Source organism: Helicoverpa zea, chromosome 8 (assembly GCF_022581195.2).
Source record: "Helicoverpa zea isolate HzStark_Cry1AcR chromosome 8, ilHelZeax1.1, whole genome shotgun sequence".
Taxonomy (NCBI): domain Eukaryota; kingdom Metazoa; phylum Arthropoda; class Insecta; order Lepidoptera; family Noctuidae; genus Helicoverpa; species Helicoverpa zea.
In genome coordinates this window covers 4,423,237-4,449,314 of record NC_061459.1, presented here as the reverse complement: position 1 = coordinate 4,449,314, position 26,078 = coordinate 4,423,237, and the positions used below count along the sequence as shown (strand labels likewise).

Below are 26,078 nucleotides of genomic sequence, written 5' to 3'. Positions count from 1 at the left end.
TTATTGGAAAGTGCAGAATCCTCCTTGACACCACTATAAAGGTCATCATACCCATAAAGTTCGTGCCCGAAAAAATATAACGTTTAAATATGGCTTATGTTTAACTGATCACCAGATATAGTAACAAACAGCAGACAAAAATAGTAAATGATCACCAAAATGAAACTCGCATTTTAATGTAAAACTATCACCAAAGTTTTAACACTTTGCTATCCTATTTAAGTGAAATTACTCCAAAATAAATCATGCGTAAGCCAAAAATAGTAAATGATCACCAAAATTAAACCACCATTTTAAAGTAAGATTATAACCAAAGTTTTTAAATTCTGCTATCCTATTTAAGCAAAATGAGTCCAAAAAAATCATTGTTATCCCAAAAGTAGTAAATGATCACCAAAAGTAGTAAATGATCATCAAAAAAGTTTTTACATCTTGCTATCCTGTTTAAGTAAACTGACTCCAAAAAAATAAGTTCGGCCTGATAAAATAAATGTAATAACATTTTGGGGACCCTTTTCCTGCACTAGCGTGGAAAATTGTCTATTGCATGCCTCTAAACAGTGCGATAAGAGTGTATTGAGAAACATATTCTTCTTCTTCTTTCTCCTGCCCTGTTCCCAATTTTACTTGGCGTCGGCGCAATATGTCATTTTCTTCCATTTTCCCCTGTCACTCGTCATACTGACACTCACGCATGCATTGCAAGCCGGACACATAACTTAATATGGCATCATAATACTTTATTTGGTAATAAGCCTACATTTTATGGCAATCACAGTGACTTATTTAGGCAAAAATAATACATTAATTTGGTCGTCAAGAGTTGGTGATCATTTACTAAATTTGGTGGTCGAATACAATTTAAAGTGAAGTCGTGACTAAAATAGCTGGTACTATTACATTTTTAGACTTTATTTTTCTGGTGTTCAGTAGATATTTCTGGTTGCAAAACTTAGGGTATCAAAGCATTTTATGGTGGTCATTATATTTGTTCCCTTTAAATATTGCTCGTTCGATGTACAGAAACATAATTTCTAAGAAAAACAAATTCCTTCAATAGATTTTCAACCTTATTGCAAAAGTGAAAACTATGCTTGATTGGCAGAATTATACAATTTTGAGTGGATTGACCTGCTGGCGTCCGCGTCCGTACTTGCTACATGGCAGAGTGCAACATTATTTTTAAATAAAACATGGATGGTAATGGATGTTTATATTTTGACAAAAAAAAGTCTAAAGGTAAATAAAATTTAAAACTGATTAATCCAAAATAGATTGTTCATAATAAGCTATATCATCAGGTACATTTCATCTTTTACACATCCCAGTGACTTTTTATTTGAAATGTATTAAAAAAGATTCGTCATGTAATGATGTTATCTCTTAAAATGACACGAAGAATATAAACAATAAGATTTTGCGAGCTAAAAGATTTGCAAAAAGATATTTAAAGTTAATATATACTAGATAAACTAAAGCTAAAAGCACACATTAATATAACCAAACTTTCGTGTGTAAATATCAATGTGCCTCCAGCCTAACCAACGATTTACAGCCACAAGCAGAAGGGTGCACTATGTTCGAGTCTTGTTGACTACATGATATATGTTGGCTTTAGTAGTATGAGAATGGTTTGTGCTATATGGTATTCGAGCACGCTCTTAAAAGTCTCGAACATGTACAACACCTGCATGCAGCTTTACATAGACTATATAGAATTAGGCTAAGATCAACTTTGGCCGAACTGTCGTTCTTTTTTTAACCTAGAACTGATTTGACGGCGTAGGGTTTATTGTCCATGCATGACACCGTCAATGCTTTCAGTCTGTAACACTTGTAATTCACTAAGCGAATATTTTGTGCTGCGGTACAACGGCTTTGAGACGTAGTTCGTGGACCACGAGCGGGAAGGGGCGGCGGCACGGCTGGTCGGGCAGCCGAGCTTGCGACGCGGCCGGCGCTCCTGTCACACCGCTAGCTGATGAACGACGGTAACTGGGGGAGAACAGTTTATCTGTAAGTGCATTGTTATTTATTCATCAGCTTACGCGTGGGTTGCTGTCGTTTTAATGGAAAAGAAAGGACCGCGTGTGATAACACAGTGATATTTCTGAACTTCTCTCACAGGTATAATCTTCTGAAGACCTCCTGTATGGCCTAAGGCATCATTCAGACCAAACGTAATGTCGGCCGCTGACTGTGAGCGCGCGTTACGCAGTTTATTGCTTTTCCATATATTTTGAAATTGTCGTTCACACCGAACCGACTATACGCTGTTACGTCGTCTATTGTAGCTGACTCTCAGTAGCCGATTATTTTACTACGCGACTATGCACGGCGGACGCGGATTGGCTACGCGGACGCAGTTGCCGAATAGCGCCGCTCCGCCGCGTACGCACCGCCGCTCCGCCGCGTCCGCACCGCCGCGCAGTGATGCCAGATTGGGGGGATTCCCCCCAAATTTGGGGGTATTTTCTGCCCACGGGGGATTTTTTGGGGGGAACAATCCTTTGTGGGTATCAGCGGGGGGATTAAAAATTGGCTTGGAGGGAGTTGGAGAATTTTTCGGAAAAGTTTTATGACTGAACGCGACCAAATTACTTACTACTTCATTTGATTCCACCATAGAACCACACACAAAACCAGTAATGGAAGCGATTGCAAAATTATTATAAATTATTGTATTTAAATAAATATTTTTCTAATTACTAGGGGGGTTTTCTCTCAAAACACTAACATTTTGGGGGGATTTTGGGTGAGATTTGGGGAGAATGCTAGATCATCATCTGGCAAATCAAAAGAGTTATTAATTGTCGAAATAATAAATAAACTATTTTCTGATATTTAATTTTTTTAACAACTTACATAGGTATACATACAAGCTATTGATTTGCATCCGTGCCGTAGTCCAGGAGGTTAAAATTAACACTATCACATTCGTTTTTAATGTGTCGAAAGCACTAAGTTAACGATCCTAGCACGTAAGTCTGTCACATGACCAGCTTGACCCTCCGTGATGAGGGTTCCCGGTCGGGAAACATTTCCCGGAACATAGGTATGTACGGCTGTTAGTACACTGTTGTCACTGATGGCATACAGGCGGACCATCTCCACCAACTCGTGTTCGTGTAATTCTCCGTCATATCGCACTTTGTACCTAGTCCTACACGTCCTAGTCCTAGTATGCGGCGGCGGCGGCGACATCAAACACCGATTGCCGTCGGCGCTTGTTTGTTCCGGCTTCAAGGTCACGCGAGGAGCGGCTAGGCGAGTGTGTGGGAGTACTCGCACTGTGATTGGGTGAATTTGGCTAGGCTGGATTACCTACGATTTTTATTGAATGATCGTTGCGTGTGCTTTGTGCATGTATCGTTTGTGTTTGTGTGAGTGCGCAGCGCGGTTGTAAAACTAGTAACACATGCGCCGAATTAAAATACGGCTGGGTTACACTGACAGATATACGTAAATAAGAAAAAAAAAGACAAAATTACCTACCCTTTTTTTGTTGATTTGTTGTTTGACTATGGCATGGATGCAAATCAACAGCTTCTATAATTATATTAGTAGCACTACATAAATAATAAAACAAAGCGTCATTATATGTATTTGTCCTGCCAGTACAGCCGACCCTCGTTCACGAAATATTCTTTGAAAAACTCTCTCACCCTCTGACCCGACGTAGAAACAACTAACAGTGATGTTCGTACATCTCTTAGGTTACAAGTGCTTAACTGTTCTTCAAAATTTATGCCTTCTCTTCTACGAACAAAATTGTGTAGCAGACATGTGGCTTGTACAATTTTAATAGCATTATTGACATCAGTATTTATGGTTGTATGCAATACTCTCCACTTACTAGATAAAATACCAAATGCACATTCCACGCATTTTCTCGCTCGGCTGTGGCGAAAATTATATGTGCGTTGTTCCATGGTCAAGTTGCGATTTGGGTAAGGTCTCATAAAATTTGATTTCAAACTAAATGCTTCATCTCCTAAAAACACATATGGTTGTGCGGGTCCACTTGAATTAGGTAGTTTGGCAGATTTTGGTACATGTAACTGTCCAAGTGTTATCATTCTGCCCATATTGCTGTTTTTAAATATGTTACTATCTGCTTCTCTGCCACAAGATCCAATGTCAACAGCAGTAAATAAACAGTTAGCATCAGCTAAGGCAAATAAAATGATTGAAAAGAATTTTTTGTAGTTGTAATAGTTAGAACCACTGTGAGCTGGTTTTTTTATCCGAACATGTTTACCATCTACAGCACCTAAACAATTGGGATAATTTGTTTTATTATAATATGTATTTGATATATTTATCCACATTTCTTCTGTAGGCTGTGGTAACTCCAGTGGCATTAATATTTCCCATAAAATTGAGCAGGTTTCAGAAATAATTGTAGATATCGTAGACTTCCCCATTAGAAAATCTTCGGATAACGTACCAAATGATTTCCCAGTAGCCAAATACCTGTGAAATGTAAAATCAAATAGATCTCGTTTCATGATATTATAGTATTTGTAATGCAAGGTTAATAAACAGTAATTATTTATGACATTATTATTTATTTACTTATAGCGAATGTGTAGGTACCGTAACCAGCGCCGCCAGCTGATTCAATTCTCTAACCACTAACCTGAGCATATTTTCAACAACCTCGGATCCTCGGAAACCTGGCAAACCTGTTTACTATTTATTTAATCATTGTGCACTGCTTTTTGGTCTGTTTTTGTACTCAAAACAGATCAAATATTTGTGTATGATTATTAAATAAATAGTATACATGTTTGCCGAGTTTCCGAAAATCCGAAATTGCCAAAAATATGCTAAGTTTAGCAGGTAGAGGATCAAATCAACTGGCGGCGCCAGCTACGGTACCCATTTGCCTGAATTAAAACTTTATTGCACAAAATTTTATAAGGTCGCCGCTTTATATAAGGTCCACCGTTGACAGATCGACGGTTGACACATCGACGGTGGCGCCGTCACATATATAAAGGGTTTAGGCCGGCAGCACACATCCGGTTTCCTGATCCGGTTTCCTGATCAGGAATCCTGATTCGGAAACCGGAATGCTCTTTTTTCATACAAAATGTTCACAAGAGCGCACACGTTCTTACTTTTTCCGGACGGAAAAAAACCTGACATTCGGTTTAAAATTTTCTCCGTGCGTTCGGGTACTCAGAACGGAATAAAACCTGATGACGTCATTCCGAACGCAGCGCTCGCGAACAATTTGGTTTGACCGCCGCACACATACGGAAATTTTCATTCTGAATCAAGGTAGCCATGTTCCGAATGGACGTGTATCAGAGCCCGCTTGTCACTTACTTTTTTATATTTGTTTTTGTTTTTTTTTTGAGAGATGAAATCCAGTTTATTAAACAATTAACAAATCTATACTAATACTATAAAGCTGAAGAGTTTGTTTGTTTGTTTGAACGCGCTAATCTCAGGTAGGTACTACTGGTCCGATTGGAAAATTTCTTTCAGTGTCAGATAGCCCATTTATCGAGGAAGGCTATAGGCTACTTATCGGCTTTTTATCCCAGTACGGGAAGTAGTTCCCCACGGGATGCGGGTGAAACCGCTGGCAGAAGCTAGTATATACATATTTGCATACATAAAAGATAAATAGTTTAAAGTAGGCGGATCACAATCCATTCAAAACTGCCCCATGTCCTATAACAAAGTGACGTATCTCAAAAAAAAAGATAAAAATTTTAAAAACAATATGGTACTTATATGTACTCTCTAACTTAATTTTTTACACCTTCATACGAAAAAGTGCTTTAAAAATGGTTCAGGCGCTGTTATGAGAACATCGCTCATAGGACTATTCATACATTTTATTAAATTATTTTTTTGTTTGCTATGGTATACCTCATAGGTGGTCCCATAATCATCTCATCATCGTCATCGGATCTGATGATGGAAACCCTGAGAAATCCAGGGCAACTTTTGAAAGTTGTAGGCATGCGCAGGATAAAAACTTGATTATGAGGTGTATGTCTGATAACATTATGCATTAGTGAAAGTTTGGAGCTGACCTGATGATGGAGACCAGAGAAGGTCGAGGGAACTCGACAACTGAGTACGTAAACTACTTCGTGTTTGGACTTATGTTATTTGTATTGAATAGAACTTTGCAACAGTGAAGGTTTGGAGCTGACCTGATGATGGAGACCAGAGAAGGTCGACGGAACTCGACAACTGAATATGTAAACTACCTTGTATTTGGTCTTATATTATTCGTATTGATGAGAAATTTCCATTAAGGCTTAAGTGGCTCTATACGTACTGGCCATGTAAATTCAGAATGAAAAAAACCGAATGTGTGCGCTAGTGTCACGGAATCCCGAATCGGAATTCCTGATCAGGAAACCGTATCCGGAAACCGGATGTGTGCTGCCGGCCTTAATATTATAAAATTTTATTTCAGTTCAAGAACTTCAAAAAAAATGGAAGCATCTCAGAGATTACTTTGTTCGGGAAAAAAACAAAGAACAAAATATTAAAAGTGGCAGCGGTGCCCCGAAGAAACGCAAATCTGCCTATTTGGATATGCTTCAGTTTTTAACAATTTCACGTGCTTCGAGCCCTGCTTCAGTCACAAATATACAACTACCCTCGGCACGTACACCAGTCAGTCACAGTTCGGATAATAATACTATAAATTATAATGAAGATAGTTGTGATAATACTATCATGAACAACTCATCTCAGCAGTCAAAATCGAAAGGATTAACTGTATTTCAACAATGTTTATTAAATTCAATGAATAGACAGGAACAGAATAATATGAACCCACATATGAATTTTCTGATGTCACTTGTACCCGAAATGAATACGATGTCTGAAAGGCAATTATTTGAATTTAAATTTGAGATAATGAAAATAATACATAAAATTAAATATAATAATGACTACATGTACGGATCCGGTCCTTCAACTAGCACATCATATCAGCATGAACATTATTATGATCATGGGTACATGTCATCGTCACAGAACCGTACACAGTGCACACCCCCATCACAGCCATATCAGGTCACATCCTCACCTACACAAATCGACACCTCATCTCATACTGAATCTCCTGATAATCTATCGGAACCACCTTCTATAGAAGACATTGAAAGAATTTTGCAAAGTGATTAAAAGAACAATGTCAGGTTTCGGCCCACCCAGGCCCGCCGCTAGCTGTTTGTTCGCCCGCGTGCAAAACTGATTATGCCGCCCTACGACTACATACGTTTTGTCAAAAAATATATAAGGGGGGGGGGCGGATCCAGGGGGTCCGGACCCCCCGCCCATTCATATCCATCTTACTTGACCAACAGAAAAAAATATGAACATGCACCGCTCTGATTGCAGAAAACCCACCTACTTTTGGATAAATAACTATTGCAATACATAACATACATTACACATAACTTTTTATTTACTTGAAATGTTCAGAGTAACCTAAGCCCTAAGCAGTCCTGGGTTAGCCCATAAGCAAACTAAGCAATTGCTTAGGGCATCAATGCAGTGCAATCATTACCCAAGTGGCCCCTATGTATTGAAAGATTGTGATTAACTTAAACTAACGCACTTAAATATCTATAACAATGTTTAAAGTCAGTAAGAGACCCCCCACACTAGCGTCTTTCGAGCGTCGTCGTCGTGCCAGCGTCCGCGCAACGTCCACCCGACGTCGACGTCGCGCAGCCACGGCTCCTGTCGCGTACAAGCAGTGTGAAAATGGATTCCGACGAAGAAGCACTGCTGCTGATATTACTGATCCAAAAATTACGGAAACGAAAAAGGAAACGAAGAGGGCGAGGTACTGGTGGGGAGCGGGGCAAATAGATTGCGTTGAGCATTGTACTTGTTCGCAAAAAAACGTTGAATATACGCGACGCCACCGCCGCGCACGCTCGGCGTTCGGCAGCCGGCCAGCGCTGGCGTCGCGTCGCCGCGACGTCGACGTCGGGTGGACGTTGCGCGGACGCTGGCACAACGACGACGCTCGAAAGACGCTAGTGTGGGGGGTCCCTAAAATACGTTATTTGGTGGGTTTCCCGTTGAAAAATTATAAGACACATTCCATATGTAAGGAAGCGCGAGCGGAGCGAGCGCGAAATTTTTATTTTTAAAGGACACAAAACAAATAAAAATCACTGTAAATTAACAAAGCAAAGTCAAAAAGTAAGATATGCACAGAAGTGAAGTGCAAAAGCCGCGAGCGAAGCGAGCGCGATTTTTTCCTTAGAGTTTTCATGAAGTAAACATATCATAAAAAGCCATAACGGACGTGCGCGAAAAATGTTTTTTCGGAATTGAATGCCTCAACAATTAAACAAAGACAAAATGCGACATCTGACATGGAGCCGCGAGCGCAGCGAGCGCGAATTTTTTTGGGGATGCAAAGGGTGAAACAGTCAAAATTGATAGGAGACGACCAAAGCTAGGGCGGCTTTTTCCGAAATTTTATTGATTTAATTTTGCCGCCCCCTAAATAGCATTTGCCCCACGCTACGCCACTGGTTGATCTTAAATCGTTTTTAAGAATCTTTAATTTTGAAAATATCCTTTCAACAGATGTACCTAACTGAAACCGGCAGTGTAAGTAATATTCTTAGCGCTATTGCTGAGTTTGGAAATATTGAAATCAAATCATTAGTAAAAAGATATTGTATTTTTTAAATATTACGTGATAACTCGCTAGATTTGCCGCCCCCTAGGACGTGCCGCCCGCGTGCTGTGCACGCGCTGCACGCCCGCTTACGGCGGGCCTGGGCCCACCCAATCAACTTTTTTATCTAGAACTTTTCCAAAAAAAAAAATCAATTTAATAAGTAATTATTTTGTTTATCGAGTTCAGGTTTTTCGTTTTAATAATTTTTTTTTGAGAAGTTCAATGCAAAACTGGAAAACATAGAAAAGCTTCTGACGTTAAACTACACAAGAAACTGTAAGAATTTTCACTGTACATGAAATATTTTTATTGAGCCTAAGTTACTATGGACGTCTGACATTGTTCTTTTCGCAATTGTTTAAACGTGATTGATTTGATTATAATAAATAAGTGTTGATTACAGTACAAGTTGTTTTCCTCTTACCTTAAAGTAATTGTCAATCTTTCTTCTGGCTGAATAGCACGTCGATAATTAGTGTCCCTTTTATATAAACTTATACGTATTAAAGATAGTAACTCATCGAATGTTTTTACTGTCATACGAAAATATTTCTTGAACTTATTTGGATAAAGTCTATATTCGAAATATAAAGTATGAAATTGACCAAGAAAACATCTCTTCATATTTAAGGGATGTACCCACAATCTCTTCTTTTTATTATTTTCGTCTTCCTCTAGAGCTTCGCAAATGGCAACTATCTGAATGCGCATCATTTAATTGAAATATCAGTAAACGTCCGATTTTTTTAAAAAATACACTAGTTTTATCGTATGGGAACCACGAGTGATCACAGAGATCGTTTATAAAATACTACGAGCAACTTCAAATACTGAGCTCTTTTATGTGTAGAATAGTCGGCCGCTCAGCGTACGCATCTAGTGTGAACCTACGCGAGCGTATTCTTTTGTTCACACATGTAGCGCATCGTACGCTATAGCCTATTGTCGGCTTGGTGAGTACGCGTACTGCAGATTGAGTCGACGTTCACACTGAGGCCGACTGTGAGTATACTCACAGTCAGCGGCGGACAATACGTTTGGTGTGAACAATCCCTAAGTCGTAAAAATATCGTTCCTCGCTTCATAACATTATGTGATTGAGTAGGTACTTAATGTTGATGTGTGAAGAGGGTAAGTCAAAGCCGCGCGGAACAATTGATCATAAAGATAAACAACGTTTGGCACGGTCCGTCGGTCCGTCGTTACGAATAGTTAGAAAAGGGGTATTGGGTTGGTTGTTGGAGGAGGTCAGATAGGCAGTCACTCCATATAAAACACTGGTAGCTGCTCACTTGCATCCAGTTTGACTAGAAGCCGACCTCAACCTAGTCTACATAGGGAATAGGCTAGGCACGTGAGATATTATAATGAGCTCATAATAAAAACAAGACAGTATGTTACCGGTGCCTAGCGTCGCAGGTGCATGCGGCGGAGGCGACGGCGGCGGCGGCGGCCTGGCGCCGCGCGTGCCGCTCGCACACGCGGTGCTCGCGCCGCGCCGCGTCCAGGCAGCCCGGCGCGCTGCCGCGGCGAGCGCGGGACAGCGACGCGTATGTCGGCGCTGCTACGCGCTCCACCTGACATCATGCGGACTTTTTCGTTAGCTGCATTTTACTCCGAAGAAGAACCAAGAAGAATATGTAAGTATTTAGAGAAGTACTTATTAACAAAATGCGTGCAATTTGCAAATATTTCTGAAACAGTTCTTTCTGCTTTCGAATAATAGGTAATATGTATGAACTTGCAAATTAGTATAGTCTTGAAACTGGTTATAAAAGTATATGATTTTTTAAATTTATCAATTTTAATCAAAATTCAAATCATTTTTTCCTGGTTGAAGCTATCATATTTAAACTTTGAAAGGCGAGTTCCTTACTGAATTAAAAATATCCAAAAAGAGTAACATGTGTGCACTCACCTCAAAGCTAGCCTTGCGCCTGCGGCGACGCGGCGAGAGCGGCGCTGTGTCGATGCGCTTGCGTCGCTGCGGCGGCGCGGCGGCGGCCGGCCCGAACAGGCCGCGGTCCTCCGCCACGCGGATCATAAACTTAGCGTCGAGCCGGGTGATCTCCTGCGGTCAACCTACCGTTGTGCAACGCCTGGGTCTCGGAGCCACCATGCCACAGCAATTATACTTACTTCAAACTAATACTGCCCGAGTTTAATTTGAAGTAGGACAGTCAAAAATAATTTTCAAAAAATCCCTTTGGATAAGTAGTTAAAACTTCAAACGGGAAGATAATGAGCCCTTTCAATTTAGCTAAATGGCTCATGGAAGGAGTCAAAGTCATATTTTCAAGAATTCTCGATTAAACCATTATAAGTAGGTATATTTAAATTCATACAAATATATAATCTCAGTGAAAGGTAAATAAAAATGATTACCTTTCTTTGGATAAGGCCGAGGTAACACCCGTCTCTGTCCAGGATGTAATTTATATCCAATCCATTACCCAGATTTGGTAGATTTCTTATTTCAAACAAATCACAACTAGGCACCTGGAACAACATTTACAGAAAATGAAGTATTTATTAAAAAACTATGTACACTCATAAAGGTTGAACATAGACTACTTACAACGACATCAGGGCTGTCTTTATCAGGGTCTCTAGGGATGTCATAGCTGGGCATCACGGGTATAGGCCTCGCTTTGTTCGTCCCCGGACGAGACACCACTTCCAAGTTCTCCGTTTGCTTCTTCAACACAACTGTACTAGGTTTCTTAGCTGTACTCGGACGAGAACCGCACGGTGGCTTCGTTTGGGAACACTCACTGACTGACGTGTCATCTTCGGTTTTATCAAGATCGGATCGAGAAACCGTATCTAGAGTAGTTGTGGATTCGTGTGCGGGTTTGGTTTCGGCAGTGACTACAGATTCGTTTATAACAACTGTTTCATTGGTTGGTTGTGCTGTTGCTTGTTTTTGTGGGCTCTGAAAAGAATTTTTGCATTAAGTTTCTTATTGTGAAACAGGCGACCAGGCCACGGCGGCTGTTCTTGAAACTGATTTGCCAGCTACACAGGACGTAAAAGGCAGTCTAAACAATTACCCTCATAGTCCGATGGGAGGGCAATCCGATAAATCAGTAACGTTTTATAACCACTTGTCACCAATATTGTAGATTTTTTTCTATAAGCCTACAAATAAAAGAGACCCCAAAAGACGGTCACTTACGGGTTGTCGGGGCTTTTTCTTGAGCAACGCATGTCGTTCTCGTGCCAGTCTGTTGGCCTCTGCAACTGCTCGAGTGATTTGCGCTTGATTCTCTGCCTCAAGGGCCGAATGGGTTTCATATAGTATCAGTTGAATCTGAAATAAAGAATGTTGAAATAACCCAAAGAAGAGACGAAGAAAATACAATTTTATTATTTTCTGGGGTATTACCTGGGGTTTAGACATAAGTGATCTCAAAGTTTTCTTTTGTTCTTCCAAAATTGACTGCACACGCGCCTTGCCATTTACGTCTATTTCTGATTCAGTAAGAATCTGCAAAGAGAACCAAAATTATTTCCATAATCCCCTTAAATCCCCTTATGTATGTATTTGGTAGTTTTCCTAAATCATACCTCAAGCATAGCAAGATCTCCGCCGCGTCCGCAAACGAGATCAATTGGATCCGTAACAGCTGAATACGAGTTAGGTGGTGTAGCTAAGACAGCTACGACGCCATCTAATGCGTTAGTGACCAATGGAGTGTCGTAATGCACGGGTTCGCTTATGACGCATACATGGGCTCCGGATTGTGGAGCCTCGGAAGCTTCGATGCCAAGTTCGCGTAGAGCACACACGTAGCTTTCCACTCTGCGAAGATGATCTTGCTTAAATTACATTTCATCTTTGACATGAAGAAGATATGTGACTGGAAGTTGAACATACTTATCACCAGCTCCAAACACGACGAGTTTCCCGAGTTCGGGCGTGACGGGTGCTGCTGGTGCCTTTGCCTTGAGTACAGCGGCTAGTTCTTTCAGTTGAGCAGCAAGGTACGCGGAACATCGCGGCGAAGACGCGTGCGTTTGGGCCACTACGCCTCGGAGCGAATTTGCGCGGAGGGCGCGGCATAAAGTTGATGCGCCTTCGCAGAATTCACGCTCCTGACAAGAGATTAGAACCCCATCCAAGAAGAATTTAAAGAAGAATAGGTATTATTCGGTTGGTGTAGTGTAGGTACACAAAAGGTGAAAGGATACATACCTGAAGTACTATCACTCCATCTCTCACTAGATCCAACTGTCCGATGCTATCGCTTTCAGGAGGGCGTAAAGTGATAAATCTAAAAAAAGAAAATTGTTCAGAATCTGTCCTTTCTCCTTTGAGAAAAGCTACAAGACATCAGCAGATGCTTACCTGGGACAAACACGATCGAATCTGTATTCTCCGGCACAAAGTTGACGGGAGTTGCTGTACGAGTAGCCTAGCTCGTGTAATCTCTTCACCAGTAAAGCCACTTTCCTGAAAACATTTGTCTTTGAATACCATAGTTTTTGAATACATTAAGCTGTTTACGCTAGACGAACCGAGCACGAGCGGAGCACGAGCCGAACACAATTCGTCAGTGTGGACCAACTTACAAGCCTCTAACGAGCGCGTAGCGAGCATTTCGTTCGTGCTCGGCTGCGTTCCGCCTGTTGTCGGTTTTGCCCTTGTAAACATTACGACGCCCTTTATAAAAAGGGCTTGGTTGGCTGCAACAGCAGCGGCTACTGCAATATTATTAATATCGTCCATATTCGCCAAGAGCCGCGAACTCACTGCGGAAAACTACGTTCGAGAACAGTGATCGTTGTAGGTTCGTTGTACGTCCACACTTGACGTCGCGAACGACGGCTCCGCTTGTTCTTCACTCGTGCTCGGTTCGTCTAGCGTAGACCCGCCTTAATAATTACTTATGAAGGAACAGAATGCGGAATTGAACAGATCTACAAAAAGTTTGGAACCCATTACCTTCAAGTTGTCAATATATACTTCTCTCAACCCTTGATGATTGGGAAGAGAAAACCACAACAGATTGGAAAGGTTCCCTAAACTCGGCTTTATCTTAGCATGCAACTTACTTAGCTTTAAAAGTGTTGACCCATCCCGTGACAGTGTCTTTGTTGACACACGCTGACACGCGTTCCTCACGCAGATGTGCCGGCAATAAATCCGATAGCCTGCAGACGATAAAACAATGTAACGACATTTATACATCAATGTTTTTATTATTCTAACCTTCGATTTACGTAACCATCGGTACCGAGTTTTTATTTGGGCATGACACAAGTAATGTATTCATAGAGGTCAGACATCAGACATTATCGTTTTGGAAATATTGGATTAGTTTTGTTTTTATGCGAAGCAATTTTTCCTCTGCGAATTCCATAAGAACATATTTTTAACCGACTTGGAGGAGGTTCTCAATTCGGCCTGTATGTTTTTTTTTTTTTCTATGTATGAACATCGATTACTCCGAGGTTTATAGACCGATTTACGTGATTCTTTTTTTGTTCGACTCGGAATAGCTGCCAGTTGGTCCCATAGTCATCAGGTCAGGATCTGATGATGGAAACCCTGAGAAATCGAGGGCAACCTTCGAAAGTTGTAGGCATACATAGGGTAAAAACTTGACACTCAGGTGTACGCCTAAAAGCACTATTCAACAGTGAAGATTTGGAGCTGACCTGATGATGGAGACCAAAGAGGGCCGAGGGAACTCGACAACTGAATATGTAAACTACCTCGTGTTTGGGCTTAAATTATTTGTATTGACAAGACCTTTGCAACAGTGAAGGTTTGGAGCTGACCTGATGATGGAGACCAGAGAAAGTCGAGGGAACTCGACAACTGAATATGTCCTCGTATTTGGACTTATATTCTTTGTATTGATGAGAACTTCCCACTTATATGGATAGTGACAACTATTCGTATCACTGAAAAGCTGTAAATAAAAAACTTTTTTACAAAAAAAATTAACCGACTTCCCAAAACACTAAAAAGCAAAAAAAAACTAATTTTAGGTGTATCGGCCTAGAAGTCGGTGGCAAAATTAACTTAGTAACATCCATTAGACACCGACTTCTAGGCCGATGCACCTAAAATTAGTTTTTTTTTTGCTTTTTAGTGTTTTGGGAAGTCGGTTAAATTTTTTTTGTAAAAAAGTTTTTTATTTCAGTAAATGTGTCTCAAAAGGAGAACAAAATCCCTTGTAACTCTGCCTTCAACGTACCAACTATGAATGTTCCAAATTTCCAAATCGTATAGCAGTTTGAGGGAAACCCCTCCCACATTTTCAACAAGAGAAAGAAAAACTTACGTGAAAGCCCGATTTTTGATGCGAATCCTTGCTATAGCGGCAGCGAAGTGCACTCGTTCCTCCCAAATAATGTTCTCAATGTCTTTGAAGGGATATCCGGCCTCATCCAAGAGTTGCGTTGCTCTTTCTATCTCGCTTCTTGGCCGAGCACCCCAACGCCGTCGCGCTAGTTCCATCAGGAACAGCCATAATGCGTGACGGTGTTCAGCAAACTGGGATGCAAACAAGATCAAAAAGATGCGAAACTTGATAAACATTTGATTGATGACAAAAAAAATATTTACCTATTTACTTTCGCATGAACACTAATTATAAGGTGTCTCCCTAAAATGTCTCGAACACGACGCTTGGTGTTCCCTTTATTAATAGAAATCATTTTATCAGTCTCGAAATCAACAAAATGCCGATTTTTTCGTTCGCTTACAAGAATAAACGGTCGTAAATATAGAGCTCATTTTCGTGAGCATTCTCAACGTTGGAAAAAGAAATGGTTTTGGTCACGAAGACTTCGTAATGCGAGTTAAATGGGGCGTACTTTTATTGTAACATCTTGTCGAACCTACCCTAACTGGGAGTTATTACCGATTCGTAATGAGGCTTAAATATACGGCCTTGAAAATGGTATGTGATCAAAAAGACCTTCGTCAATATGTTTTTCAAGTTCATGAACGGAATAACAAATTAAATGAGATGGCTGATTTGGCTCTTGGTCAGATAGAGTAACGCAGTTAGTACGAGCTGCGTTGGGGTCTGTCATTTCAAAATTAGTCTATAGTCTGTTTTTTAATCTCGTAGACTAAATTGACACTTACAAAATGTCAAACTTTCTAATAATTTTGCTATAGTTCGGCCATTCAGAGAATGCGTTCCTGACACGTCGCGATTGAACTGACGACGTAATAACATTCATTGATTATTGATATAATAATGTTGTTTTAATGCTCCTCAATTGTTAAAACGGTAAACAACCAGCAAAAATATTTTTATCGTAACTGCAACGCCATTGCAAAGTTACGTCGTCAGTTCAATCGCGACGTGTCAGGAACGCATTCTCTGAATGGCCGAACTATAGCTCTGTGGTGCAGTGTTGTACTTACGATACCGGTTCGTTGAATCGTAACTTTTTATCTATAATAGACGAATTTAATATTCATTCAAAGTTTTATATTTAAAATTCACGTACGTACACATGGCTGTACGACGTGCTACAAACTGCCAGGGATATCTGACCACGCAAAGCTATGCGTAATCATCAAGGATAAGCCCATTATTTCAGGATGACTTATTGTAAAAAGTTACGATTCAACGAACCGGTATTGTAAGTACAACACTGCACCACAGAGCTAGCAAAATTATTAGAAAGTTTGACATTTTGCAAGTGTCAATTTAGTCTACGAGATTAAAAAACAGACTATAGTTGTTTAGATATAATCAGAAAAGTTTACCTCGCGATGCACAATCAAAAATTGGATGTCTTCTAAAGCTTGATCCAATATGGATTTATCTGAAAACAAGAAAGTTTTTGAAAATATGAATGTTACGAAAAGCAAAGTTCAAATAAAACCGCAGAATAAATATGTCGCGTGACCGAAAACTTCTGTATGGATAGACATCAAAAGTGCTGAATAATAAAAAGGCCAAATAGCATAGAATTCACGACTTTTTATTTCGACGTAAACATATACAATATCGACCTCGCTGTCACTCGCTGAAGATCTATGTATTAAAATGGGTTTTAGCTATCTGTACAATGAAATTGCGTAAAGGCAGATACCAACCCTTGAAAGTTAGACTTGAAAATGACAAAAACTTTTATAAACGAGCTTTTCAAACTGTGATTTCTAAGTAGGTTAAGATAGGAGGCACCTTCAGAAAACGATGGAAGGCCTTTCCAAGGACTTAATTCTAAAATTCCATCAGAAGATTACTGAAACTGATATCATCACCTACATTAAAATCTTTGATTATATATATGTCTAGATGTAGCGTCGAGTGCGCGCAAGCGTGGAAAAAAATGTCGATGAACTGCTCATCGACAGGAGCTTTCCTGTCAATCAGAACAGATCGTTCCGCTTAACTGTCAAAACGTATTACGCGCGCTAACTAAAATACAAATAACAGAGATAAAATGACGATATGTGCAATTAAAGTCTGCCGGAATTATAAAGGAAGGCTAAAAAGTGCCAATAACATCACCTACCGTCGGTAACTGACCCAGAAAATAAATATTTGTTTTTTGTAATTATGTTTACTAAATCACGCCATATTGTATCAGTGTTGCCAGTTTCTGTTTTTCATTTTCCCAACTTCACGTGTTTATGTTATGTATAAAGGATATTTTTTAAGCATTGCGCAAAAAAATAATAGGTAGGTATAATTTCTATTTTTATTGCTCGGATAGACATTTTCTGATTCTCCAAAATATTATCTACTATTATTTGATTAGTAAATTATGGTCATCAACGTAACATCATTTTTTTTCAAGAATTCCAAGTAATCCTATTGTTAAGAGTCAGTGGATAGACCGCATTAAAAAAAGCCGCGGAGATGGGATGTGGACACCAACAAAAAATACCGTAGTGTGTTCCGATCACTTCCGCAGCAAGGACATGAGTACTGTCGACAAGATAGGGCGCCGAAGACTTACAAAAGGAGCAGTGCCAAACAAGGTTCAATTTTCTATAAAGTTATAGTTAAACCGAATAACACTATGTATACAAACTTATTTAATTAGTCTATTTTTTTTTTCATTATTTATGGGAGAATCTGGAAAGTTGGTATCATTATTTACGTCAACGCGCAGTGTAAAATGACACCTACACGCACACATGCATAACAATTTTGTCTCTGCTTCTTTGTTGGGATTGTATGGTGACACTCCATCTAGACATATATATAATCAAAGATTAAAATATCCACGAAAAATTAATAGCATCGAAGCAGTTAAACTAAGCACACTATTTATCGCAACTTTATCGCGTAGGCATCAAGTTTATAAAGTCTAATAACGCTTCGTAACTGCCATAAAGTGGCTTAGCATGGCGTTTGTTAATTTACTACAGTAACACCAGCCTACTTCCAAACTTCGTGACACTTCACTTTCATGCGACTTTCGTTTTTATACAACCGTGATGTTAAATGAACGCTTTACGGCCTATGTGTGCTATTTGTCAGTCATTTACAACTGCGTTCACGCAAGGGCGGTTTTTATTTTCTGTTATATGGGTCTTTGTAAGCTTATGCTGTTTTAACGACTTTGCCTATGCAAGAATTGTAACAAAAACTTTTACGAAAAGATTTGTGGCTGTGAATTTGAGACATGCAATTATATTATTGGCTGCCTAGGTTTGAGAAGTACCGTGCTTGGTAAACTCACATCGAAACACTTCGTAAATAAGAGAATACACGCAACGCATCTCTTGTTCGTCTGCGAAAGTAACGGGCAATGGCGGCTTGCAAAGAAGGCGCGCAGCTTTCAACACCTGAAAATAAAGATGATTGTTAATCTTCCTATGCAGCAGCCATTGTCTGGTAGTCTGTCATTCAACTGCCCATATTTCCAGTGATGGCTCAAAGCCAATAAATCAATAAATAAATAAAAACTTACTGAGCAAGTAAGAGATGAAAAACACTCTTGTTGTTTAGGACCAAATTGTACCGCAAAAGAAAAATAAGTACATAGAGTACCTACTCGTAGCATAAAGACTTTAATTTTAGAACCCAACTTTAGCAAAAAAATCGCAAATTTAATAACGGTGTCTACGTTTTTGCCTTCGCAGATTGAATTCTAGACAACTAAGTATTTTGGAGCCGTATATTGAAGCAAATAGATTGTTAAGACAAAGTGGCGCGTGCTTAGAGGCTATGAATGTGGGAATATCCACGCGCCTACCATCCATAACTGAAACACCATTATTGCCAAGTAATACAGCATTACAAGGCTCAGCTAATGCCATTGTAGCACAAGCCTTGACTGTTGCGGACTCGTTCCAAATCTAAATAGGAATCTTTGAAATAGTTTCGTTACAATGAAGACGTTATGTGGTAGGTAAACTTTTTGTAACTAGAGTTGGAAACCGTTTAAGCAAATAGTTAGGCTGGTAGTTTGTTTACCTACTCCATTTTCTCTAGACTTTATTGTCGAGCCAATTTTTGGTTGCAAAGTAGAGAATAGAATGGATTGGCATCCTAGGTTTAGTTATTATTTTTCTGAAATTCTTTTCCTCCAAGAAACTCCTGGGAACAATTGAGGTGAAAACATACTAAGGTTCGTTCAGAATCTTTGCTCTTCATAACTTTAATTGATAGTCACCTGTCCGATGTCCCAGGCGGGGCCAGGGGATGTTTTAACAGCAACCGGTGGTGGTGCGTGAGGGTTCTTGGTTGACACAACGAGCGACCACGGCGCCCATTCCTCCACCGGATCCTCCACTGGTTTAACCACTTTGTCGCCATCTTCGTCCCTGGGAAATGGGAAAAAAATTTACTGTTCCTGAAATTTTCCTATTACAAAGTGGGTTGGTAAATTCTTCCTCTTACGTCTTCTTTTAGTCTTCGCTACTGGCTTATTATAAGCGAGATCAAAAGAATTCGTAAGTTCGTAGTTCAAAACCGAGAGTAGGGTCTCATTAAAACCTGACGTGAGCGACAATAATTCAGTCTCCATGTTTACCGGCTGTGTACTAGGTTCGAGACAGTTTGATGACTCGATTTGAAATAGATCTTCAAGGATGCTCCTGGATCCTGTCTTTCTCTATCAGTTACCATAGAAATCCAGTAGTTAACCACAGACTTACGCGACTGGTGGGGTCTGTTGCTCTATCATAGCTTCCATTGGTTGTTTTGAGCCATCATAAACTTGCCACGCAGCACGACTTAACTGGCCACCACACACCCCATCATTAGGACTTTGTACGAGTCTGATTCTTTTTATATGGATTTACTCAATTAGATTAAAACTAAATAATATAAAATATAACGCTAAATAATTTAAATATGATTATTATTTGACTATTTTTTTGGGATCTAGCTGTTTTATTTGATTGACATACTGCAACTGTTTTGACAAGCTGAATAGAACTTGATTATTTCATTTTATTAACGGCTGCCTGTGTGGCCAGCAAGTTGTTTAGATTGATTCAGAAAAAAATTATTTTTCTATCAAAATTCTTCGTCAAGAGGTTCTGAAGTTTTTATTTACTTGTTTAGCGTGTGTCGAGTAAAATTCAAAGCTCCTATGTATCATTATAATTTATCTTTACAATCTTGTTTTTTTTCAAAACATGGTGTATCTACATATATGTAAAAGTAACTTGGTAGCGTGTGCAATTCACTACAATTCTACGTTATGTCGACAAACAGTCCAATTTACTGCTGTCGGCATTTCGTTGCATTCGCTGAAATAATGGTATTGGGTCTCGGTCTCTGCATGCAACAACGTATGTGAATCGCTAACTATCATATATGGTTATATAACTTAGCCTGTAGGCAAAAATGGTGATAAAACCAACCGTACCTATATAGGGTCAGAAGTTCCTATTTTTCACAATAAATAAACGAAATATATATAATACAACTACAGGACTGAGGATTTTCTTAAATAGGCATTTGGAGTTCGCTACTTCAGTTTTTCTTAAGTTAAGCTTTATTAGTTGTGAATTGTGAAGTTTTCAATCCTTCCCTTATTTTATGAATAGATAAATTATTTCATATATTTTTGATAATGTCATCTCACAAAGGATTGGCGATGTCGGGATCGTTAATATGATTTAAAAAAAATATAACGACCATTTAATGATTGATTACGTGTTCTAAAAATATGGTTTAGGTATATGTTTCCTAATATGTTGTTAAAATTAGATCCTGATTATCTTTAAAGCCCAAAAAAAACAATGATTCCTAAAAATAAAGCCCAGTTTTGCTGACATCATAGGGCAAATGTCGTATGTGAATGTACGCCTACAATAGGACATTACATCAATACCTAGAACTAGGTGGGTAGCTATGGTGTTCCATCCAATTAATGATATGTCATTCGCAAGGTGTCTAGCAGCGGCTTGGTGTGATTATGTGTGGGAGGTCATGGCCAACCGTGGGGGTAAGAGGGACCACGCAATCACGGTTAAAACAGTTTGTTTTACGTAAAGCTAATCTAAAGGTTTAATGAGTTTTGTATAGGAACTGTCTATAGGTATATATAGCGTTGCTGAAGTCGTGGTGGCCTAGTGGGCAAAGAACCAACCTCTCGAGTGTGAGGGCGCGGGTTCGAATCCAGGTCAGGCAAGTACCAATGCAACTTTTCTAAGTTTGTATGTACTTTCTAAGTATATCTTAGACACCAATGGCTGATAAAAAAGGTGAAGGAAAACATCTTGAGGAAACCTGGACTATATAGTCTGAAATCACCAACCCGCATTGAGCAAGCGTGGTGATTAATGCTCAATCCTTCTGCCTGTGAGAGGAGGCCTGTGCCCAGCAGTGGGACGATAAAAAGGCTGTAACTGTAACTGTATAGGTATATAGCGTTAAGTGTATATTTTTGACTTGTTAGGCAGGTAGAAACGAAAGCATAAAACTTAGAAGCTCAAACACAAATTAGTTAGGACTTCTTTAAAGAAGCCGGTGTCTCCTCTTTGATAAGTAGGTACCTAAGTAGAGTGCTTCACGATCTGTCTACCACTAACACACACGGGCTTGTTCCCAATTCATTGAGCTTTTACGTATCAAGTTTGTGTTTTCCTTCCTTCTTCACTTCTTGTAGCAGCAGCCCGCAGTTACTTCTTAGCAATGAAATATATGAGACCGACTAATTTAATGACTTACTCTTCCAATGTTTTCTGCAATTCAACAAGAACAAAGTATTTCTGCAGCCTATAGTCCTTGTCGCTAGGAAGCACCAACTTCTCAGCCTCACTGGTGTCCCCATCTTGTCTGGCTGCCTCCTCTTGTAGGAAGAACTCGGCCAGGAGTTTGGGATACACTTCAAAAATGTTGCTATCACTGTACTGATTGAGCGCCACCCACAAAGTGTTCGGGTCATATTTAACCGGCATGATTTCGACATTTCAGCGTTAGAAACTTTCATTAAATAGAGATTTCATCACCAGAAATGAAGAGTTATGAATGCAGGGACCGAAAACTTTCAGGAAAGTTTTTAAGCGCGTGTGTGTATTTTATCGGAGAAAGGCTTTCGCCAAGAGCTTCCCGCCTACTGAGCCGCAAGTCAAGGCGACCGGAGACTCCGTAGGGAGTCAACAAGTAGTTGTTGCGTTGCGTGGTATACTCCACTCACAATTTTATTGTCAGCCGCGTCGCTTGATGTGCTATTAAGCAAGGCAATCATGACTATCATTAGATACTGGCTGTCCTTAGATATTCTTAACATTAAATTCGTGTAACGTTTCATCATACCTGTCTCATTTTTCTGGTGAGTATCCTGTAGATATCAGGGATTCTTAAGAATTTCATCGATAGGTAGGAACAAAAAGTATCCAATCCAAATCCAGTAGTATTTTTTTTTTAATTTTGTATCCATTGGACGCAAAAGGGTGCCTAGATTTGTGTTCACAACTAACGTCAATCTGACAAACACACGTGTCAAAAATCCAAACACAAAATGCACAAAAAAATATAATATTAGAAACCCTTACAAAAAACAATATCATCGTATACCAAACCAATCAAACCAATTCAAGGAAAAACTTTATAAAATTACGACTCAAACGATTGGCGCTACCACTGTCATACTTACATGGAACTCATGACGAAGGAAGAAAGTTATGCTGATAGAAGACAGCTGTTCAAGGATATTTGGGATACGGCGATGCAGATCGACGACAAAGACGCTGACATTATGAGCAAACCAAAAGTCATCAAGTAAGAACTTATATGGATCTATGTATAGATATGAAGCAAGGTTTGCCATACTGCAGTTCCCTTGCCGGGTCAAGTTAATCATGAAATTATAAAATCTGAAATCATTTTTATATAATTTTCAGAACACTTAGACTAGACGAAGTGGACAGATGCGTGATAGGCAAGAAGAAGAAGGAAAGAATAAAGAATTTGAGAACAGTCTGCAATAAAATATTGGACTTCTGTGACAGACAAGATGCAGATGACATGTTTTATGAACAGGTTATTTATTACGTAGATTTAGTTACATAGGTTAGTGTCCGAAACTGGTCCGAAACCTACATTAACGAGGTAATCGTATTAGATGCTGGGCAATAACAACCCGTAATATGGTAATCTATATTAGGTACCCAAATAACTGTAGGTGCATAGGCTTAGAAAATGTACTACAATATTTTCAGATTGCTGAAGGGAAGGAACTGTCCGAAAACAAAGCAGAGTTCAAACTCAAGAAAACAAAACACCGAAGAAAAAAGGTTAAGAAGGCGAAAATTATGTTCGCGCCGAAATCCAGCAGAGGAGACCAACCCACAACGTCGGAAAAGAAAGATGACTATAACAGAAAATTCGCTAAGGCACTCAGAAAAACTTCACCTCGCAAGGTGAAGAGGACTACTATAGTGCGGAGGATTAAAAAAAAGCCATCAAAGGTTAAGTCTGATTCAGATACAGATTCGGACGAGAACACCGAACCGGGTAGAGCGAGTGCTCCTCGCCGCAGAGTTGTAAGAAAAAAACGCAGCAAACGAAAAAAGGCGTCCCTGCCAAACGTGCCACCACCAAAACCTTCAGGTACATTTTAATGGCCAAATATTGGTACCAAATGGAAGGGTGGAAGATATTTATGCTTTGTGCATTTTCAGGTACTTCGAATTATGCACGTTATGTTCCCACTCCATACACGGGACGTGCGATTGTGAGGCGTATCAAACAACTTTTAACAGAAAATAAAATAGCAGTTACGTCGTCCACAAACTGTGGTACTTGAAATATTTTTTCTCCATAACTCCTACAGTTTGCCACTGAAATATAAAATATCGAACAAAATGTGTTTTCAATTAGTAGACTCTAGAGGGGTACACCTACATTATTATCAAACAGGTTTTGTTTATTTGGAATATTTAAAGCTATGAGATTGTGGAAATGGCACTCATCATTGATTATCTTTTTTACTCAAACAGTATTCATAGGTACATATTTTTTTGGTAAAATGGAAGTTAGTGCATAACAAATAGATAAATCATGGATTCATTTAAAAATAACAGACCCGCGCGCGTTCGGATGCTACGATTGCGTTCAAAAATACTGCTTTCTCAATTTTGTGCTTCATAAAACATGCTCAAGGAGTATTTCTGAACGATTACTAGTGCTGCGCTACGTACACTAACCAACTATTGTAATAACTATTGCTATCATCAATTTTTAAAATAGAAAAATAAGGAGGTTGTCAACTTTTAACACGATTTTCTATGAATAATCATTGTTTATTTTACATAAAACTTTAATATGTCATACATAAGTCCCAGCAGTCTCGTATTTGAATGTTTCGTACCATCTATCAAGTAGTAAACATTCACATTCAGAAATACATACGTGATTTTATCATTTTTTTGTGAGGATGCTTATTAGCTTTACAAATATTATTTTTGGGGCGTTGGGTAGTATTTTAGTCGATTAACTGTGTTACGTTTAGTTAATTCAGATACCTACATGCGATTGAAAATAGTAACGTCACCATTATTAAGCAGCCGAATATAGAAGCGTTACACTTTTACATCTTCTCTTTCGTTTTCTCTCGGAAACAGGCCAGCACAACTGTCAAACTTGTAAAAGGGTATCTTTTTAAATTGGTCGTAGTACATTTCTAATGATGCATACAAATTGAATTGACCCAGTAAAATAATAAAATAAAATCAAGCCGAGATTCATCCAAAATTGTATTATGTAGTGAAAATTAAGCAAATAGAGTGTTATCGGGCAGTTTCCTTTGGTAAGACAAAGCGGGATATAATGCAAGCCGCTCATATGCCTACTTTGTGTTGTTTGGATCTAAAGTTTTTGTGTAGTGTTATGTGCTCATCGCTAAACAGTGGTATTATTGTTTTAATTCCCACGCTCGTTTTGTGAATGTTGTAGATACATATTGAAGGAAGTCCGATAATGTCAGACTACGATCTTCAGTTCCAAGCGGATTTGGAGAAGGCCCAGGCTTTAAGTTTAGAAAGTCTGGCTCTAGATCAGTTCCGTAGACAGAAGGCACTATCTAGCTCAGGTAATTGACGTAACTTTGTTTACTCCACAAGATTACTGATGATCCAAGGCCTCTGTTAAATTTCTCAGCTACCTTTCATGTGTTGTGTTAGTGATAACGTAATTTAGATTCGTGCTTTAGTATTTCATAACCGCCTACGTGAATGCCTCATTTCAATGCAAGGAGGTTAATAAAAGCGGTGCAAAACCTTATGATAATAACAATACAGTTTCTGTTAAATATACTTTGAGGTTGATAGTTTGAATGTGACTATTCCATTATAATTACACAGTAAATCTGTCTGCTTCCTTGTAGCAAACAGAAATAATTGTACAAAGTATCAGTTTTATTCGTTAATAGATCTAACTTTATTTAGCATTAAAATATAAGTAACAATTATGCAAACAGTACCCATTAGTTACAGTTAAAACTTGCAAAAATGCCTATAGAAACAAATGAATAGTTGAATGTAATTAATAAATTGCTTCAGTACTGCTATAGCAAAACATCTGCTATTTGTTATGATAATAAAGTTAACCGTAGTAATATAACATTTCAATTCAATGGCATTTTATAGGTTAATAATCCTGTACCATTGAATATTAGTTCATTTGCAATATTAATTACTAATGTATTACAGTTCTTGAAAAACTTTTTTGACATGGAATATTGCATGATTTGCTACGTAGAAGACCATTTTTAAGTATTAGCGGGTGATAACTGTGGTGGCGTGTGTGGGGTGATATTGTGTTGCCCGGGTAACTGGGTTGAGGAGGTCAGATAAGCAGTCGCTTCTTGTAAAGCACTAGCACTCAGCTGAATCCGGTTAGACTGGAAGCCGACCCCAACATAGTTGGGAAAAAGGCTCGGAGGATGATGATGATGATGAACTGTGGGAGTTGTATAGGCCATATTGGCACACTTGTTC

At 39.1% G+C, this 26,078-nt stretch overlaps 4 protein-coding genes across 4 annotated transcripts in view; 2 read left to right on the top strand and 2 right to left on the bottom strand.

Annotated features, from left to right (window-relative positions):
• Positions 1–1,198: 1,198 nt before the first annotated feature.
• LOC124632743 lies at positions 1,199–22,345 on the bottom strand. The gene is made up of 17 exons (XM_047167701.1): positions 21,808–22,345; positions 19,298–19,448; positions 18,362–18,467; positions 16,431–16,489; positions 14,986–15,197; positions 13,748–13,846; positions 13,041–13,145; positions 12,888–12,966; positions 12,570–12,787; positions 12,260–12,494; positions 12,078–12,179; positions 11,868–12,002; positions 11,268–11,624; positions 11,075–11,188; positions 10,608–10,760; positions 10,091–10,266; positions 1,199–1,995 (listed from the first exon to the last, which is right to left on the bottom strand). Exons 1-17 carry the CDS (start codon positions 22,035–22,037, stop codon positions 1,845–1,847), a joined length of 2,682 nt encoding a protein of 893 aa, XP_047023657.1. The 5' UTR covers positions 22,038–22,345; the 3' UTR covers positions 1,199–1,844.
• Positions 3,485–4,621, bottom strand: LOC124632741 (protein ALP1-like). The gene has a single exon (XM_047167699.1). The coding sequence runs from the start codon at positions 4,509–4,511 to the stop codon at positions 3,597–3,599; it is 915 nt and encodes a 304-aa protein (XP_047023655.1). The 5' UTR covers positions 4,512–4,621; the 3' UTR covers positions 3,485–3,596.
• Positions 22,294–23,898, top strand: LOC124632745. Its single transcript, XM_047167704.1, has 4 exons — positions 22,294–22,860; positions 22,983–23,121; positions 23,301–23,691; positions 23,763–23,898. Exons 1-4 carry the CDS (start codon positions 22,736–22,738, stop codon positions 23,885–23,887), a joined length of 780 nt encoding a protein of 259 aa, XP_047023660.1. The 5' UTR covers positions 22,294–22,735; the 3' UTR covers positions 23,888–23,898.
• Positions 23,899–24,567: 669 nt separating this feature from the next.
• The window catches only part of LOC124632742 (phosphatidylinositol 4-phosphate 3-kinase C2 domain-containing subunit alpha), a 37,838-nt gene continuing 36,327 nt past the window's right edge, over positions 24,568–26,078 (top strand). Inside the window, exon 1 of the mRNA XM_047167700.1 lies at positions 24,568–25,171. Within this exon, the coding sequence (XP_047023656.1) occupies positions 25,060–25,171 (112 nt within the window). The 5' untranslated portion in view covers positions 24,568–25,059. The remainder of the gene's footprint in view (positions 25,172–26,078) is intronic.